This window comes from Blennius ocellaris (genome assembly GCF_963422515.1).
Source record: "Blennius ocellaris genome assembly, chromosome: 6".
Classification (NCBI taxonomy): domain Eukaryota; kingdom Metazoa; phylum Chordata; class Actinopteri; order Blenniiformes; family Blenniidae; genus Blennius; species Blennius ocellaris.
The window spans coordinates 28,355,930-28,377,419 of NC_137655.1; the positions used below are offsets into that span (position 1 = coordinate 28,355,930).

The 21,490-nt window shown below is 45.9% G+C and overlaps 1 protein-coding gene across 1 annotated transcript in view; it reads right to left on the bottom strand.

Annotated features, from left to right (window-relative positions):
- sema5ba (sema domain, seven thrombospondin repeats (type 1 and type 1-like), transmembrane domain (TM) and short cytoplasmic domain, (semaphorin) 5Ba) overlaps window positions 1-21,490 on the bottom strand; it is a 275,773-nt gene that overhangs the window by 68,761 nt on the left and 185,522 nt on the right. The window contains exon 9 of the mRNA XM_080498727.1: window positions 15,638-15,923. Coding sequence (XP_080354853.1) covers window positions 15,638-15,923 — 286 coding nt within the window. The remainder of the gene's footprint in view (window positions 1-15,637; window positions 15,924-21,490) is intronic.

A 21,490-nucleotide genomic window follows, 5' to 3' on the forward strand; every position in this document is an offset into this window, starting at 1 on the left:
TGTATTTAAAAAAAGTTTGTGTTTACGTGGCATCATTTTCCAAACAATGGTCATTTGCATAGAAACACAAAAAATGATGCAGTTAGCATGCCAAGCCACAAGCTGGCGCCGTTTTTTTCTGTGATAAAACAACAATGACATTGTTCAGAGAACAATACTCTATAAACATTAACAATGGGAGAACACAGACATTCTAGTAGACAGATGACTAAGTTGGATTGTTGTTATGGTGACTGTCAAAATAAAAGTATCAAATTCCAGTAGAATATGGACTGAAAGTCATGACATCATGGAGGAAACTTTGTCCTGATTGTCTCTACTGATTGCATCTACAGCCATGGTGTGCATGGACAGTGGCAGCGTTTCCATCGTTTACACAGAGATAAAGCACCAGCCTTTTCAAAACATTGCGTTTTCAGTGGTTCCACTGTTGCCATTTAAACAGACACCCAAAATGCTATGGAAGTTTTGCATTTTCACTTTCACCATCCACAATACGTAATTATTGGCCAAATTGTGGAGAAATCTTTGATCTTTGCTCCAAATAGGTGGTCACTACGTCACACTGTGATCGGTTCAAGGATGGCCGTTGTCATGGCAACCAAAGACAACCTGCGATAAAATTCACACCATGTCAAATATTTGGGATGATGGTGACGTTTGATGATGTTTTGTTGGAAAATGAAAGAAAGTAGATCCTAACATAAAATGCTCGTCGATGCTAACAAGTACTTACATCAAGCTCCCTTTGCAAAATTGCCATCCCAAGTTGACCTCTCTTTCTGAGCCATGACTGTGTACATTTTGTCCTCACCAAACACATGAAAGCCACCACAGCGAGGTTCTTGTTTCTGTTTGGAACGTGTTATTCTTGTGCAATAAGGTATTCATTTGCAATCGTGTTGTCGTAGGCTGCGATTCAGCTTGTGTTGTCATACACTTCATGTCATGGCCCAAAGTGTATTAGGTTGGTGTCGTACAGTATAGTGAGCTGTGAACCTATAAGATTGTTAAAACCACACAGTAGGTAGGAGCCTTTATACTTCTCTGCACCGGGTTCAAGCTAGTCCAGCAGCAAAGTTTTTGTACAAAGGATGGTCAAAAAACTTGAGTGATTGCCCACCAACCCCTACTATCAGACTACACACGGATGTGTCCACCACTTTCTGGGACTTTCCAGAACAATCTGATACTCACATCCAGTTGTGGAGTCTCTCTGCCTGCTCTTTACCTGCCTTCAAGAGCAGCAGCCAGGAGGGAGTGCAAACACTTTTGTCTGACGTTTCATTCCAACAGAGCTCTTTTCTCAGCTAACTGGGCCCTCAAAGTAACGTTTACAGCGACGTCAATCTCATCCACCTTCAGAGAGAGTGAGGTGACATATCCCCTCCTCAGAGGCTTTTCTTTTCAAAACTGAAAAATAAGAGTTGAAATGGAGATCCACAGCTTGGATTGTTGTAAATGTCTGAGATGTGGATTTGTCATTTTCCATGAATATACAGGTTGTGCCTTCATCTCAGGGAGTTTTCTGTCCCTTTTTAGTGTTTTTCCGTCCTTTTGTAGGCTTGCATATATTGGTATGTATGTTGGTGTTATTTTAGAGGATTTAGGCCCTGTTTACAAGTGATCAAGTGAGAACATAAAATTAACACTGCATTTTGGGAGTCCATTTACACAATAACATTTTAAATTGAAAATGTAAATCTTCCGTCATGTTTTGGCTGTTCGTTTTCATAGAAATGGAAACAATTTCCAAAGCAACTAAAAATGCAACATTTTGAAAACGTTCAGGCTTCGTCTCCGTGTAGATGGTATAAACGCTACTACTGGTCATGTGCACCACAATCGTAGTAAATAGTTCTGCACATGCTCAGTTGCTGGACAGTAAGAACAAGGTGTCATGACTGTCAGTCCATATTCAATGGGACTTGGTACTTTTATTTTGAACAGTCACCGTAATAACAATCCAACTTGGTACTTTTATTTTGACAGTCATTGAAATAACAATTTAACTTGGTACTTTTATTTTGAAAACCCAACTTGGTGGTCTGTCCATAAGAATGTCCGTGTTCTCCCAGTGTTAATTTTTAGAGTGTATTGTTCTCTGCACGTATGTTTATGTGTTTTCTGAATCGTGGCCTGGCATGCTAACAATATAATTTTCAAAACATTGCAGTGTAAGCATGGAAAGTTTTAGGAATGAAAACACAAAAACGATGCGTTTTCCCTTGAAACCTTGTCATGTCAACGGGGACAGTCCAACTTGGTCGTCTTCACATACACATTTCCGTGTTCTCCCATTGTTAATGTTTATAGTGTAGAGTTCTCTGTGTGTGTGTGACAGTATCATCAGCCAATCAGATTTTGATGCGTTATTGACAGACCGCCTTAGGGCCAGCAAAGTTTCAAGCGCTGGTATTGCTGTCGTCATTGAAATGAGCTTGACTGATTGGCCCATGGGTGATGACACTGTGATGGAAGCAAATTTAACAATATCGGATGATAAGATAGCGGACCTGCTTCAGGGACCTTTTTCAATTGTGAGTAGAAGAAGAAGACCGACACCAGAAATGGATGAGCTAACTCAGACCAACAAAGGCTTTGTGCAGCATTTTACAACAAGATGGATTTAATCTACAAGTGATTGTGATGCTAGGTTTTTTTTTTTATGTTTTTACTTTCTCTAGATTCGATTTGCGCTGCTGTTGGCATTTGGTGCTGTAGGCTGTTGGCCTGCTGGACCTGACTGAAACACCACCTACGCTACTGTATATATACTGTATATGTGTATGTATTTTTGAAAATATATTGGTTTCACCTTGTATAAAATCTGCATTTCATGTGGATTTCTTGGTATATATGTTTGTGGTACAATGTCATGTCAACTTATTGGTATACTGTGTATGTTGGTGTAACTTTATGTCAGGAGGTAGGCTGGGATCTCCCTTAAGAGTGGGCGGGCCACAGGTCTGGGCGATCCCGTGCCATACCTGGGGCCAATTCCAGTCATTACCCTGCCAGCAATATATGTCCTGTCTGTGTGTGTGTCAGTGTTGGTTTGTTAGTCATCCATGTCTCGTCCGTCCTGGCCAGTGATTTGAAGTCAAGTCCGTTCTGTCAGTATGAATAAAAGACTTGATTGAACTCAGCCTGCCTCCAGAGTCCTGCACTTGGGTCCTGTCTGCTATCCGTGACACTTTAGTTTATATCTATTTGGTATATATGTTGGCGGTATTTTACTGTGTGTGCGTGTGTGTGTTTTATATGTATATGTACAGTGATGGTATTTTAATTTGTCTAATATCAAATCCGACAAGTTGATAAATCTGTTAGTCTTTTGTGTCTTCAATCTCATTAGTGCATTTTATTTAAATCTGTACTTTGCCACTGATTCACAGTAAACACTTTCATTAAAGAAGCAGGGAAACATGGAGCATCTTTAGAAATGAGTTTGAAGATTAATTACTTATTATTATTGTGTACTAATCCATTAATGGACCATTCGTCTTTGCACCCCAACCTGTGAGATAGGAGGTCCTCTCAGAGCTCCTGAAGAGGAGGGAGGGGTCAGTCGGAGTCAACTCCAACTAGATAAGGAGGCTCATAATTAGGAAGTAATGGCAGGTTAGACACCTCAGCAGGAGAATGAAACTGCTGCTCTGAGTCTACGACGGAGGGACCCTGCCAATAAGGACCCCAAGTTAATTAAAAGACCTGGCTGTGCTCTGAGGTCTTGAGTGTCCTTATCCTGATGGAATGCTAAAATCATCCAGCCAACAGGTTCATGGCCTGTGTGGGGTTTGTCTGAGGATGTACACTGGAATGTTATTACCTGCTTTCACTGCTCATTTCCACAGAGAGAGGCACACGAGTATTGATGTTACTGATGATTTTTCTCCTCATTAAAACGCTGCAATGGACGTAATCTCTGATGTATGTTACTTTCACTCATACTCACAGCTCAATTAACACCATGTAATTTGTAAACTTATTTTAAAAATGAGAGGTTTGGTAGAATAACTTGCAGTGTGTCTCCACAGGAGGTGTTGCAGCTGTGGTGTGTCTTCTATTTCAATCAGTGTTACAGTCATCACAAGATGCCTGACAAACTGTGCTTGTTGCAGGCTGTATGTGTGAAAGCATGTGCAGAAGTACCGTTTTCCTACTTATTCTGTAAATAACGCAAAGAGAACCAAGCTGCTGATGTGTCGATGTCGCCTATCAGCCATACCTTCACGACTACCTGTGTAATATTGTGTGGATCCCCTTGAGGCGTGGACTCTGCTACTCCACTGAAGGACGGCTGCAGTATCTGGGACCAAGGTGTTGGCAGCAGAGCTTTTAAGTTCTGTACGTTGTGAGGATGAATAGTGTCTAATCGAGATCATATTTCCCTTTAACAGACTTTAGCCACGGTTCCACCGCACTTCTTGTGCCGGGGCGAGTTTTCGGTGGTCCCAACAAATAAGTTGTGGATGGTACGAGAAAAAACGCAACCACCGGCTAGGATTTTCTGTCACCCCGCCTCGGTCACAACCCGCCTTGGTCACAACCCGCCTCGGTCACAACCCGCCTCATTCACAACCTGCCTCATTCACGACCTGCCTCATTCACGACCTGCCTCATTCACGACCTGCCTCATTCACGACCCGCCTCATTCACGACCCGCCTCATTCACGACCCGCCTCATTCACGACCCGCCTCATTCACGACCCGCCTCATTCACGACCCGCCTCATTCACAACCCGCCTCATTCACGACCCGCCTCATTCACGACCCGCCTCATTCACGACCCGCCTCATTCACGACCTGCCTCATTCACGACCTGCCTCATTCACGACCTGCCTCATTCACAACCCGCCTCATTCACGACCCGCCTCATTCACGACCTGCCTCATTCACGACCTGCCTCATTCACAACCCGCCTCATTCACAACCCGCCTCATTCACGACCCGCCTCATTCACGACCCGCCTCATTCACGACCCGCCTCATTCACGACCCGCCTCATTCACGACCCGCCTCATTCACGACCCGCCTCATTCACGACCTGCCTCATTCACGACCTGCCTCATTCACGACCTGCCTCATTCACGACCTGCCTCATTCACGACCTGCCTCATTCACAACCCGCCTCATTCACAACCCGCCTCATTCACGACCTGCCTCATTCACGACCCGCTTTGTTCAAATGCCCGCCTTGTTCACAACCCGCCTCGTTCACAACCCCGCCTCGTTCACAACCCCGCCTCGTTCACAACCCCGCCTCGTTCACAATCCCGCCTCGTTCACAACCCCGCCTCGTTCACAACCCCGCCTCGTTCACAACCCCGCCTCGTTCACAACCCCGCCTCGTTCACAACCCCGCCTCGTTCACAATCCCACCTTGTTCAAGCCCCGCCTCATTCACAACCCCACCTCGTTCACAACCCCGCCTCGTTCACAACCTGCCTCGTTCACAACCCCACCTCGTTCAAGCCCCGCCTCATTCACAACCCCGCCTCGTTCACAACCCCGCCTCGTTCACAACCCCGCCTCGTTCACAACCCCACCTCGTTCACAACCCCACCTCGTTCAAGCCCCGCCTCGTTCAAGCCCCGCCTCGTTCAAGCCCCGCCTCGTTCACAACCCCGCCTCGTTCACAACCCCACCTCGTTCACAACCCCGCCTCGTTCACAACCCCACCTCGTTCACAATCCCACCTCGTTCACAACCCCGCCTCGTTCACAACCCCGCCTCGTTCACAACCCCACCTCGTTCACAACCCCACCTCGTTCAAGCCCCGCCTCGTTCAAGCCCCGCCTCGTTCAAGCCCCGCCTCGTTCACAACCCCGCCTCGTTCACAACCCCACCTCGTTCACAACCCCGCCTCGTTCACAACCCCACCTCGTTCACAATCCCACCTCGTTCACAACCCCGCCTCGTTCACGACCTGCCTTGTTCACAACCTGCCTCATTCACAATCCCACCTCGTTCACAACCCCACCTCGTTCACAACCCCACCTCGTTCACAACCCCACCTCGTTCACAACCCCGCCTCGTTCAAGCCCCGCCTCATTCACAACCCCGCCTCGTTCACAACCCCGCCTCGTTCACAACCCCACCTCGTTCACAACCCCACCTCGTTCACAATCCCGCCTCGTTCACAACCCCGCCTCGTTCACAATCCCACCTCGTTCACAACCCCGCCTCGTTCAAGCCCCGCCTCATTCACAACCCCGCCTCGTTCACAACCCCGCCTCGTTCACAACCCCGCCTCGTTCACAACCCCACCTCGTTCACAACCCCACCTCGTTCAAGCCCCGCCTCGTTCAAGCCCCGCCTCGTTCACAACCCCGCCTCGTTCACAATCCCACCTCGTTCACAACCCCGCCTCGTTCACAACCCCGCCTCGTTCACAACCCCGCCTCGTTCACAATCCCACCTCATTCACAACCCCACCTCGTTCACAACCCCACCTCGTTCACAACCCCACCTCGTTCACAATCCCACCTCATTCACAACCCCACCTCGTTCACAATCCCACCTCGTTCACAACCCCGCCTCGTTCACAACCCCACCTCGTTCACAATCCCACCTCGTTCACAACCCCGCCTCGTTCACGACCTGCCTTGTTCACAACCCCACCTCGTTCACAACCCCACCTCGTTCACAATCCCACCTTGTTCAAGCCCCGCCTCATTCACAACCCCACCTCGTTCACAACCCCGCCTCATTCACAACCTGCCTCGTTCACAACCCCACCTCGTTCACAACCCCACCTCGTTCACAACCCCGCCTCGTTCACAACCCCGCCTCGTTCACAACCCCACCTCGTTCACAACCCCGCCTCGTTCAAGCCCCGCCTCATTCACAACCCCGCCTCGTTCACAACCCCGCCTCGTTCACAACCCCGCCTCGTTCACAACCCCACCTCGTTCACAACCCCACCTCGTTCAAGCCCCGCCTCGTTCAAGCCCCGCCTCGTTCACAACCCCGCCTCGTTCACAACCCCACCTCGTTCACAATCCCACCTCGTTCACAACCCCGCCTCGTTCACAACCCCACCTCGTTCACAACCCCGCCTCGTTCACAATCCCACCTCGTTCACGACCTGCCTTGTTCACAACCCCGCCTCGTTCACAATCCCACCTCGTTCACAACCCCGCCTCGTTCACAACCCCACCTCGTTCACAACCCCGCCTCGTTCACAATCCCACCTCATTCACAACCCCACCTCGTTCACAACCCCACCTCGTTCACAACCCCACCTCGTTCACAATCCCACCTCATTCACAATCCCACCTCGTTCACAACCCCACCTCGTTCACAATCCCACCTCGTTCACAACCCCACCTCGTTCACAACCCCACCTCGTTCACAACCCCACCTCGTTCACAACCCCACCTCGTTCACAACCCCACCTCGTTCACAATCCCACCTCATTCACAATCCCACCTCGTTCACAACCCCACCTCGTTCACAATCCCACCTCGTTCACAACCCCACCTCGTTCACAACCCCACCTCGTTCACAACCCCACCTCGTTCACAACCCCACCTCGTTCACAACCCCACCTCGTTCACAATCCCACCTCATTCACAACCCCACCTCGTTCACAACCCCACCTCGTTCACAACCCCGCCTCGTTCACAATCCCACCTCATTCACAATCCCACCTCGTTCACAACCCCACCTCGTTCACAACCCCACCTCGTTCACAACCCCACCTCGTTCAAGCCCCGCCTCGTTCACAACCCCACCTCATTCACAATCCCACCTCGTTCACAACCCCGCCTCGTTCACAACCCCACCTCGTTCACAATCCCACCTCGTTCACAACCCCGCCTCGTTCACAACCCCACCTCGTTCACAATCCCACCTCGTTCACAACCCCGCCTCGTTCACAACCCCACCTCGTTCACAATCCCACCTCGTTCACAACCCCGCCTCGTTCACGACCTGCCTTGTTCACAACCCCACCTCGTTCACAACCCCACCTCATTCACAATCCCACCTCGTTCACAACCCCACCTCGTTCACAATCCCACCTTGTTCAAGCCCCGCCTCATTCACAACCCCACCTCGTTCACAACCCCGCCTCATTCACAACCCGCCTCGTTCACAACCCCACCTCGTTCACAACCCCACCTCGTTCACAACCCCGCCTCGTTCAAGCCCCGCCTCATTCACAACCCCGCCTCGTTCACAACCCCGCCTCGTTCACGACCTGCCTTGTTCACAACCCCACCTTGTTCACAACCCCACCTCGTTCACGACCCGCCTCATTTACAACCTTGTACTTTCTGTGGTGGGACCATGCGACAGAGTTGGTCGTGGGTGTGCTTTGCCGTACGGTAACCTCTTGCTCCGCCAAGTACTGCGGAGGAACCGTGTCTTTTGTGTCTCATAAAAACTGCGTATTACAGAAACTGAAACTAGTATTGCCACTGCACCATACTTAGGGAAAGCAGAGGTACAAGATGTAATGTCTGCCAACTCAAATAAATCCAGTATTCATTGTCTTCCTGTTTGAAGTTTTCTCATTCTTCCTGAGTGTCCATTGCTTTGTTTCATCCTGCCATCCAAAGAAATGACCACATGGTAGAAGTCAGCTCCAGTTGGTTCAGCATCACAAACTTGGAGAAAGTGCATTTAAAAGACAAAAATGTGAAAAGGATATCCTATGACTTCATAAAAGTGTGACACTAAAATCACTGTTCTATTTGTGTATTTGTTTGGTTTATGAAAAAGAAAACCCAAGCCCAACACAAAGCTTCAGAATTCACTTTGTGATGACATAAAACCAAAGATACTGGATCCTCCCCAAGAGAGGGGAGAAACATCAGGAAGTGTGTTGAGCATTTCTGTGTGATGAGACAGTTTTGCAGTAAAAACCCAATGAACAAATGTCATGGAGTGGTTCACAGACCACCAGAGCACACCAGTGGGGTCACAGAGAGAAAGAGAGAGGCGCTTTACAGTACTGAGGCCTGGCCCAGATTGTGCGCAGACAGAGGGGATAAGTACTCTGTTCAAAGTCTTCCAGTTCTGTTTTACAGCCCCGAACTCCTGGGAGCAGCTGCGAGCCTGTTCAATTTAGGCCAGACAGATGGAGACAGCGTTTGTGGTGATTGCATTAACATATCCAACCCCGACGAGGGAGGCAGTTTTGGAGGGAGGACCGACCAGTCCCTTCAGAAGGAAAAGGAGGGGACAATGGAAGAAAGACAAAAGCTCGAAGCTCAGTGATTTTTCTCATTACCTCCGCTCATTTCCCTCCTCTTCTTTTTTTTATCTCCTCCTCCCTCCCTCCCTCCCTCCCTCCCTTTATCCCCCTGACTTTTCATTTCTTTTGTTTCTCGACCATTTTTTCCGGCTTGTTTGCCCCATTTCCATCTATAAGGGAAAATGGCTGCAGGCAGATAGGAAGCAGGCGTGGACGTCAAATACCAGCAGCTTAACAGGTGAGAGAGCAGACGGAGGATTCAACGTCTCCCCCGACACAGCGCAGAATACAGAATACACACACACACACACACACACACACACACACACACACACACACACACACACACACACACACACACACACACACACACACACACACAGAGTGCAGTCCAGGAACGGAATGTCACCTCTTCACGATCTCACCAGACTCCAACTCCAGGGGCAAATCTGGTGAATTATGATTGGAAACCACATTATATTTTGTCTTTTAGGCTATTGTTCCAGATAATTGTTTTGAGAAGACAATGAAATGTTGGACAAGTAGCAAGTTTCCTTCACTTTTGCTTCATGCTTTCCTCCTTCATTTTGTAGAATGTAATTTCAGTAGAGAAGACTTAAACTAGAGCATGCATTTAAATATGAAGGTGAAACCATATGAAATAATTCTCCGGATTGTAAAAAAAAATCCTGAATACTAATGCCTTGTTTACACGACAACATTTATAAATTAAAATGCAAAAATTCCATTGTGATTACGGTGTCTGTTTATACAACAACAATGCTCGCAACTTTTTGAAACAAAGTGGAACCTTTTGAAAATAATCCGACTTAGCAGTCTCTATAGCAGAGAGTTAATAATTATAATGCATTGGTTTTATATAGCACTGTTCTCGGCACTCAAAGACGCTTTACAATGTATTATTCATTCATTCCATACTGGATGGTGGTAAACTACGTAGGTAGCCACAGCTGCCCTGCAGCAGACTGACGGAAGCGAGGCTGCCATTTTGCGCCATCAGCCTCTCCAACCACCACCAACCACTCTCCCACTGCATCCGCCCAGGGGTTCAGTGTCTTGCCCAAGGACACTTCGGCATATGGGCAGATGGGAGTCAAAGCTGTAACCTTCCGATTGGGAGACAACCGCTCTACCAACCGAGCCATGCCGCAGTTGTTCTGCACATGCTCAGTAGATAGACAGTAAGAACAATGCTTCCTCCAGTGTGTCATGACTCTCTGTCCAAATTCCCCTGGAACTTGGTACTTTTATTTTGAACAGCCACCATAATAACAATACAACTTGGTACTTTTATTTTGAACAGTCATCGAAATAACAATTTAACATGGTACTTTTATTTCGAAAATCCAACTTGGTGGTCTGTCCATAAGAATGTCCGTGTTCTCGAGCAGTTGTTCTCCCAGTGTTAATTTTTAGAGTGTATTGTTCTCTGCACATATGTTTATGTGTTTTCTGAATCGTGGCCTGACATGCTAACAATACGATGCGTTTTCCCTTGACACCTTGTCATGTCAACGGGGACTTAAAGGAGAAAGAAAAAAGTATCGCACAAGACAAAAATACAATTCCATTCGTCCATCCGGAACAATAGAAAGTTTCCACCTCCGAGCCCGGTTTCTTCCTGTTAAAAATTATTTTTTTCTTTCCACCTCTACTTGCTCATGTAGAATTGTTTTTTTTTCTTCGTATCAGCAGTAGCGGCGCCAGGATTTTGATTGTGGGTGGGCCACAAGAAAACTTAATGGCCCAGTTAAAATAAGTCCACCAAAAAAAACAGCAGGTTCCCCTTCATCTCCGTTTCAGCGCTTTTCTGCATCACTGAGGCCAGCAACTCAGTAGAGTTGTCGTGACAGCGTACCTGTGTGGCTTTACATGCTCTCTGCAAGGCTGGTCTGCAGACCTTGTGCAGGACGCGGGTGGTACATGATTGTATTCATGCTCCACTCTGGGCTCATTTGGCGTGCGTTCCGTAATGTAATGCTGCCTGGCATTCTCCACCTTTCCTAAAATAGTTTAGGTTTCATTTCAGAAGTTCTGAGCCGTGTGTCTATCTTTATTTGCTTTTAATTTGTGGTTGTTCTGACGGGGAGACGGAGGATCTCAAGCGCTCGAACGCCGCAGAGCAGAGCCTGCATAAAGGGGCGGATGACGATTTTGACGTCACTGCGCGTGGGGATCCAAATGTGAGGGAGAAGCTGCTGAGAAGCTTTCACTCAAAGCTTTCCTCAGGTTGCTTATTGGATGAACTGCTAGAATGAAAATCACTCACTACTCATTATAGGCCTGGGTCAAAAGCATGGTCAAAAAAGGTGGGCCCGGACCTAAAATGGGTGGGCCCAGGCCCACCTGAGCCCAATACTAGTGCCGCAGGTGTGTATCAGTGAGTTGAAATGACTGTGTTGTATTTGGTGCTATAGAAATTAAATCAAATTGAAATCAACCACTAAACCACAAAGCCATGATTTAGGACTTGGATGCATGCACAGGGAAAACATGGAATCTCCACACCTCCAAGCCTTGACTTGAACTTGCAATATTTTCACTGTGAGTCCAGACTGCAAACCGCTACCCCTCTGTATAGGATCGAGGCGTCGCAAATAGAAACATTAAAACTTTTTGGTGAGCGCTTTGTCTTTAAAAGAGCACATTCTATTCCCATGAAACTTCCAGAAAAAACATTTAATATGGACATCCTGCAGGGAGGTTCTTCCAAACATCCTGGAGAACAAAGCACAGCTCTTTGAGAGAAATTCAGGCTGGATGGACCCTCTGTTGTGTCCACAGCATCAGTTGCAGGACTTCTCTGGGCTACACACAGTGTTGACTTCCAGACTCTCTTACTTAATGGATATGTGTCCCTTTTCCCCTGCACCTTGCTTTCGGTTTATCGCAGCACTGTAGGTCCTGGTAGAGGCCAAATAAATGAAGGATGTGTGATTATGGTGGTCTGTAAGCTTAAGAGTGGAGATGTGATGCGTTATTCAAGGTGTCGTCGTGTGAAGGTGATATCTAAACTCCACATTGTTTTTTTTCAACATGATATTGACTTAAGAAAGAACCTCGACCCAGGAAACCATGAATATTTATACAGATTTCCCTATATCTAATCTGCTATGAAGCAGCGATGTAATTTTTCCTGTAACTCTTTTGTCTGGACTTTAGGGTTAGATAAAGCAAGAAAAAAAATGGCTGCAATTACAATTTGAATAAATATCTAAAACGCTTTGGAGCCCGGTGCTTCCTTCCTGTAATGAGATGTGTACCACTCCCACCTGGAGCAATCAACCACCACCGAGAGAGTGTGAGAGTCGGTGTGTGGAGCTGCAGGCATCTGCAATGATCATTAGCAACAGCGGGGAGGCTCCGAACCCCTTTAACTGTAAAAATGGTGGAGAAACCTTATGAAGTGATGACATCTGAAAGCTAAATGAGAAGGAGCTGAAGTATGTATGCGCGCGTGTGTGTGTGTGTGTGTGTGTGTGTGTGTGTGTGTGTGTGTGTGTGTGCGTGTGCGTGTGCGTGTGCGCGTGCGCGTGCGTCACTGTCCCCCATTAACATCCTTGTTGACGCTAAAAAGCAGGGCTCTTCTGCACAGCTGCAGCTGGTTCAGCCGGGTTGTTCATCCTTTCTCCTCCACGTTAAGAGCAGTGTTGAGGAGCGATGGATGGCGAAGTGCGATATTACAGCAAGTTTTTTTTTGTTTCAGAAAATGCTCATGCACAGCAGACTTTGGATGATAAGCAGCACTTTGTCTTTGTTTTTAACCATATGGTTGAGTGCCTATGACAAAAAAGTTTCTGTGCACACTAAGAGCTCCCATGTCAGATATGTGGCCCGAGCCACAAAACCAGCCTGTACATGGGCTTGCTTCGGCCCTCGAGATGAAAACCAAATTTACACCTGATATTCATACTTATTTCTCTCCTCAAGCAACAGCTATTCATTCACTGGGGTTCACAATATGATGATGCTGCAGAGAAATCACTGATACAACAGTAAAAGTAGCATTCAGTGGATTTTAACTCACACTGTTTCACATAAAATTCAGTTTTGGTCAGATTCCATGTATTTTCTGAATGGAATATGTTGCTGCAACATAAATTATATTTCTACGCTGCAGCCAGAAACCATTTGGAACAAGTTTGACATATTCCTCTGCTCAACTCATTTCATTTTGAATGAGCTTTTTAAAAGTTACCATCCAATAACTTGCTTTCAACCAGTTTTACTCTGTGATTTCCATTGACATGTGTGTTTTTGGATGTTTTTATTATGTTTGTTTGGTTTTATAGCTGTTTCGCACAGAGCTGTCCTTTAAATTTAATTATATAATTACTTGTACTGATAACAATGATAACTTACATATCTTTGTTATTTTTACCATTTTACCATTATGTTATGTTATTATGTTGTCTAATTTGAAATATTTTCCCCCACTGTGACAACCATTCGTCTTTTATCACCCATGTGTGGCCTAAGAATTTCAGTATATATAACAGTTAAATTCGATAAGTGCCTGTTTGTAGATGTCTTTCTTTTTTCCATTAAAATCTGTATTTTTCCCTCAGGCTGTATGCGAGTGTTGCAGTTTATATAAAGTTTGTATATATAAAATTCCCAAAGTCTCATTGACACAACAGCAAAATTAATTTTCTAAATCTCACCTTGAAATACTTGAAAGATCAATTGTTATGCTGTGGCTGTTTTTATTTGCTTATTATTCCATGAAACAAACAAAAAAAAGGGGCCAAGGGGCCAAACTGTTTAAAATAGCTTTAAACAAAGTGGGAGTCTGCAAACCTCATAAAATATAAATAAATGTTGTGGATCAACATTCAGAAATCTGATGAGGCGTGGCTGCATGCAACTGATTTTCTCTCCGTGAAGGGTCGAGGACATGATCGTGTTTCTTTAACGCCTCCACAGACAGAAGCCAAACATATAAACAAGGGATCCCTAGTGGGGATGCACCGATACTGATACTATCAGACCGTGCAGGTCTGATACGCACGGAATACTCGTACTTGTAAGATGATCAATGAGACATGATGTCATGCATCAGCAACGTCACCCAAAGGTACGCAATGCCCCGTTTCCACTGCACAAAAATGCAGGGACGGAATGGAGCGTTACGGAGCGGTACAGCAAAACGTAACCGGAGCCAAATCGGGTACTCGTTTCCACTGCAGAAATGAGCTTTAGAGCTCTTTAGAGATATGTGATGTTACAACAGTCGTCTCAGCCTGGCGGCAGATCTGGATCTTATGAATCCTCCGTTGTTGTTTACATCCTCCACTTTGCACTTGTTGGTTAGTTAACTTTTGTTTTTTGCAGCACCAGAGCTGCAGCCACAACTTCCGTGCTGGCACCGGTGCGCTGTTCTGGGACACGGGAGCCTTTAACTTTCTGCTCAAAAACAGGAGCAGCCACTCTGGCACTGATCGCGCTCCGGCAGCTCCGCGCCGGAACACGGAGTCTCCGAGCTCCGAGCGTCTCTTTGCATCGCGTCCGCGGTCTGTCCCAGAGATGCAGCGGCGCTGACCGCGGTTGAACAGAACACTGACCGCTGCTGCATCGCGTTTGAACAGAAATCCCAGATGCGATGCAAAGACACCCAGCACGCGGCGCACACGGCGCACCCACCAGCGCGCTGACGCTATACCTGGGACCCCTTCCATGGTCCCAGGTACCCCGACGGAAGGGTAGTGGAAAAGCGACCGCCTTTGGAGCTGTTGTTTCCAGAAAATCACAAATTCCTGCAGTGGAAAAGCAGACCGTAACGGACCATACCGGTCTATCCCTGCACTTTTTGTGCGATGGAAACGGGGCTCAAGGGAGCACGAACGATGTCCGTTTGAAGCTTCTTTGATATTAATGAGAATGACAAAAGTAGAACACACTGTAATCTATGTTCTGCCAAAATATCCAGAGGAGTGAAATATACTTCATATAACAATTTAATCATCAGGCTCATTTGGACCAGTAGAGTTGATCTGATGTCGCTCAGTAGTTTAACTGCACAGCATGAAACTGTTCATGCTGTGCTACATGCGAAACCTGGTTACAGTCTGACGGATACTTATTAACAGCGAGCTGGAGCGTGTGATGACATACCGTTGATGAAATGGCTATTGTGAGGTGCTTCACAGCAACACATAGTCTTTGTATATTGTTTGCATATGTAATATGAATTGGGCTTTATCGCACTGAATAAGTACTTGCATCACTACTCGGTATTGGCAAGTAGCTAAAAGTTATCCCTTATACTCGTACTTGTGTTTGGATAAAGTTGTATTGGTGCATCCCTAGTCTCTAGTGCTCTGCCAAGAAGTTTCGAATCACTAATCCAAAATCAGAATGCAAAGATCTCCATGGAACCCGTGGTATGTGGTGTGTCGGTGCCACTCACACATTGGTGGTGAAGATGCCGTAGATGAGGTCCTGCTCGGGCAGGTAAAAGGTGCTCTGCAGCTCGTTGTAGTAGAAGGGGATCTCGCCGGATCTCGAGCAGTTGAGCCGGGCCTTCATGAACGTGGTCCAGGTGTCCTCCAGGAGGAAGCGCCCGCCAATGTCGTTCTTGCAGACACGCGCCACGCGGGAGTAGACCGTCTTGCCACAGTCGTGTTCCACAGCGTTCTCCCTCAGGAAGAAGAAGGTGAAGAGGCCGATGTCGTAGGCTGAGATGAAGTGTGGCTCTGCAGGATAAGGGAGGGAGGATAAGGAGGGAGGATTGGGAGGGAGGATAGGAAGGGAGGATGGGGATGGAGGATGGGGGAGGGAGGATGGGGAGAAAGGATGGGGGAGGCAAGATAGAGAGGGAGGATGGGGAGAAGAGATGGGGAGAGAGGATTTGGGAGAGACGATGGGGGGTGGAGAGAGAGGATGGGGAGAGAGGATGGGGAGAGAGGATGGGGGAGAGAGGATGGAGAGGGAGAGAGGGAGGATCATTGTGGAGTCCTCCAGAGAAGCAGAAAACAGTTGCGACATTCGTCTTGTATATGTTGTTGCTTTGACTCTACACCTTATTATCGACTGGAAAAACTGCATTCCTGTAAATGAAGCATCGAAAGGGTGAAGGTAAAAAATGGGTCTTAATAAATCTGTCTGATGTTTTGATGGCAAATCCATGGAGCTGTGTCTGTTTAACCTGATGCCTGTGCTGCTTTTATTGCCCTTTGTGACACTGCCAATGATTAATACCCTGGCTTTCCGGATTACCAGGTAAAGGAGAGTAAATAACAGGGCCGTTACTGTCATGTTTTCCTGCACACACTTGACTCAGCTCAGATAGCACTGCAGGATTGTGGTTCACAGAGAAAATAGACCAGTTTGGGATTCCTTTATGTGTGGAGTTTGCATGTTCTCCCTTTTGGCTGGTGGATCCCCTTTCCTTCTACATGATAGATTGATCTATTCAATTAAATCAACTTTATTTATATGGCGCCAAATACAACAAAGCTGTCTCATCCAATAGACTCTTGGATTATCTGTATTTACATTCCTTCATATACGCTGAATGTCGGTACAATTCATGTTGGGTGCACTATTCTTCAGTGAGATCACAAAATTTAACATTGACGGGAGATCAATGTTGAATATTTTACTTCAATGTATTTCTGTGGAAGGGAGATAGACATTGTGCATTAAAGAGTATCTCTCTACAGTAGGAATGTCAAATGTCTTCATTCAGCCCAGTTTCATCTTGAGCTGTCCGGACCTGTTCTTTGTATTTGGTATGATTCTAAATGTCGAAAATGAATCAATTAGAAATTTAAAGACTAAATGCTTAGAAGTTAATTGAAGTTAAAGGTTTACATTTCTTCCATTGGATGCTTCTTGTTTCTCATCATCACTGATGTTTTTCTCTAACATTTGTAGTATTTTCGGGTTTCATGCTGCTGCTGTTGTTTTGGCTGCAACACATCAAAAAAAAGTATTTTCTTGTGCTCCTGTGTTTTCCAGCTGACAAGTACAAGCAGTTTCCAGAATCGATGAGCTGGCGAAAAATACTCCTCTGCTACTGTCACTTTACTTTCCCGCTGGGACCCGTTTGTTGAAGGAAAACTCAGATGCAGGCACACTCGGACCAACACTAATGGAAGCTCATAACGTTAATTTGCAGTGGTACATGCACACCCATAAAGCAAAAAATACAAAAGATGCTGATATCTCACACACACACACACACACACACACACACACACACACACACACACACACACACACACACACACACACACACACACACACACACACACACACACACACACACACACACACACACACAGTGGAAATGATCTGTTAGCGCCTATGATGGGATGTGCCTTGGGGGTTAGGAAGACTTTTTATAGGGGAATGAGATTTTGTAACCGAGCAGGAAGAGACAAAACGGCTGTCCGCTCAGCTACAGGAGCTCTCTAATTCTATTTCACATCTGCGATAAGGCCCACCGCTTCTTCTGACCGAGCACAAATTCAAACCACTTGTGAAATAAAAAAAGGTAGAAAAAAAAGGCAATCAGCTGAGGAAATGAATCAAAGTTATTTAAGCTTAAATCAGGGTTTGTTAAAAGGGCAGACTCATAGTCTGATAACTGCAGATATTCTGCAGAAGCTTTCGTCCATCCATATGTGAGCCTCTCTCTGATCCAAAAGGCTGGGAGCACTTTGGACAAGCCACATTTATACCTCGGAGCAACTGAGAGCCCGTTTACACGACAAAGTTTCAAGTGGAAACGCATCGTTTTTGCATTTTCGTTTCAAAATATTTCACATTTCCCAGCAGATTTGTTTCTACAGAAACTGCAGAAACGCTGAAAGCAATGCTGTTTTGTAAGGCCACTCGTGGGGGTTGTTGTTTGCACGTGTGCAGTTGCAGCATTCCAGAAAAGTGTTTTTTTTCCCGTTTCCATGGAATCGGAGCGTCATTCCACAACAACATAGTCAAAAAGTTCCATCTTTAGTCCGCGTTTAAAAAGTTGCATTTTCATTGGCTCTTTGTCCTGCAAACAGACACCCGCAACTCCATAACCCTGCGCGTTCACTTAAAAACATCATTTAAAGGAATCTTGGGCACGATAGTTCAGCACGATAACAGCTGCACCTCTACCAAAGACTGCGCCGATTCTTACCTCCTTGTCAAACGCGTTGAAGACATAAACAACGCTTTCAGATTTTATAAATCACATTATGTGTTGTACATAAATACATTAGCATAAACTCTCCACATTATTTTCCGCCACATTGATTCACAGGATTCTCCGTATTCATATATGTGAAATGGTTAGTCTGTATTGTACTGTACGTGTGTGTTCATATGTTCAGTCTGTCCTGTGAGTAGGTCAGACTGTCCAGGTTGTGCATCGATTTTAATACTTGCTAACCTTTATTGGATCTGGCATGTAAACACTGTAGTGGCTCATTAGCAATGTCGTCTATTCAACTTATCAAGTTTCCATCTTCTCTGTATTAGTCTGTATTTTGATTGAGCATATTAAAATATTACGAATAAAAATAATTTTTGTGAAGATCCCCATTTAAGCAGTTAACTGGTGCTGACAAGTGTTACTACGACCGGGGGAAAGATGTTGCCACCGTCTTTCTGGTTGAGAGCCATGAGATGGATGCAGTTGTGTTTGTGCAGACATCAGCGGGATGCTTTAAGCCTGATGCTGTAGCCTGTTTGCATACCTACATGTTTATGCATTGTGTACATATGTCAGCCAGAGGGCAGAGGCAGCTGACAATATTACTGAAGCTGTGTGGGTGCAAGTGTGATAAACAAGGATTTTCTTTCTTAATATACAGTATGTATATATATTGTGGCCTGCTGAGAGGTAAACAGATTGTTATACTGGCAGGAGATTAAGAAGCATCTGAAGATGGTCCAACTCAATCAGAGTAGAAAGAATTCAAAATTCACACATAAAGATGCTGCAGGAAAATGAAGAATATGGATTTATGAAGAACAAGGGGGTGAGTTGTATTTATCGGGGTTGGCTTCTGGCTTTGCTATGTGGCGTTTGCATGTCCTCCCTGTGCATGTGTGGACACTCCATCTTCTTCCCAAAGCCAAACAACACAGTTTAACAAATCTCAATAGCTTGAACCAGTTTGTGTGCATGCTGTGTGGATCATGAAAGTAGGAGTTATTTTACAAAGTAACTAGTTACTTTTTATTTCTCATAACTTGCATTTGATCTGAATACTGAATAGAAAACAGTTCAATAATTACACCAACGATGTGTTAAAATATGATTGAAAAGCTGAGCTCCAGTCCAGAAAGGTTCAGAATGACTATTCTAGGAGTTGAATTGAAGAGTAAAATGTTGGTACTGAAATAGTAAATATTCTGTCTGTCAATTATGATGAGTGCCGAGGCTCATTTTGAATGACTGGATAGCTCACAGACACTTACATATAAAGTCAGGGGGCAAAACTGCGAGAAGCAAGCACGCTTTGTTTAGATTACTGCACAGGCGACTCTATCGGTCCACGTGACAGAGATGCATGATGGGAAACTGTTGGTCAGCGCCTGGCGGGCTAACAATCCAATAAGGCAACGGATTGATTAGATCCAGGACCCCCTTCATGCCTTTGGGTTCTCCTGAACTGAACAGGCTTAGAGTTGGAAATGAGATTTCCATTCACACCCCAAATCCGGCGAGAACACGCCTCTGTATCCCTCGCCGAATCATCTGAGCAGCGGCACAGCTTCGGCTGAGTGCAGGGCGACATGTCGGCAGGGAGGTGTGCGGAGCCGGCCGTGAATATGCTGATGGGGAGACTATCTACTTTGTTGATGCTCCCTCCCACATCCTCTTTCTCTCTCTTGCTCTCTGTGTGTGTGTGTGTGTGTGTGTGTGCGTGTGTGTGTGTGCGTGTGTGTGTGTGTGTGTGTGTGTGTGTGTGTGTGTGTGTGTGTGTGTGTGTGTGTGTGTGTGTGTGTGTGTGCGTGTGTGTGCATGTGTGTGTGTGAGAGTGAGGAAGTTTCAAAGCACACACACAGCTGGCACACACACGGAAGCACATGCAGCTCGCATGCACATGCAGGCGGAGTCTCTGCATGGCGTGAAGCATGCTGTGTGTTGTAATTTCACCCTCTCTCTGCTGTGAGGAATAATTACATCCCTCACTGACTCCTCAGTCCATCTCTGCCTCTCTCTCATCCTCATCCTCTCATCCCTCTTCTATCACAACCACACACGCCTTCTTGCCGATCCTCTCACTCCTCCCCTCCCTGTTTTCTTTAAAGTCCTTCTTCTCATCATAAAGAAGGCAGACAGACGTGAGGATGCTTGTTAATTTTACAGCTGATGATTTGAGTGTAATTAATCATGAACAGCTCTGATGATGGTCTAATCAGTCAGGTTATGTATCAAACAGAACATTTCAGGCATATCTTTCTTTTTAATTGTGTAGACTTGATGCTTTTATCAGTTTCATGTCATGCTAGATGTACACTGCAATCTCAGGACGCCTCTTTGAGTTCATGAAATTGGGACTGGGAATGTTTGTATTGCTCTATGATTCCAGCAGATGGAATCAAGGAATGGAAGTATGAAAGAAAATGTTGAGATGATAGTGTTGACAATTTAAACCAATGAGTTTTATTCACATGTCCAGATATTGTGAGACATCTTCTACCAAAGCCAGAGGAACGGTCACAGGAACCACTAAGGCCCTGTTTACACAACGAGTGAAGAAGGAAAATGTCGGTTTCCTTTTGAGTGTCTGTTTACACAACAATGAAGCGTAGAGTCAATAAAAATGTAATTTTTTACAAATGGTTCCAAAGATGGAACTTTTTGAAAATGCACCAACTTAGGGTACATCCACATGATAAGAAGAATTATCTTTTTTCTCCCCAACCAATTCAAAAAACCTTTGTCCACACCTCACTATGAACACGGCTCAACACGAGCCTTCAGGGCATGTAGTACACATTCCAGGCCTTTTGGGGTGCTGTGACTTACCAAACCCACCAAAAATGCAGAAGAAGACAGAGCACAGATATTTAGAAGAAGATTTTTGCTCATAAACATCTATATAATTCTAGTTCTATAGGTCTATGGCCACCAGATCTTGTAGTCCCTGATTGTTTTGGTTATTTGATGACATCGTGGACCGCAGTGTGAGGGAGAGGGGGGCAATTCCATAATCTTTTTCAGCAGATGATTGTTTTTGCAGACTTTGCCAGCATTTTAAACTTTGTTGTGTTCAAAAAACCTCTTTTCAAACACAGCCTCATGTGGATGACAGTC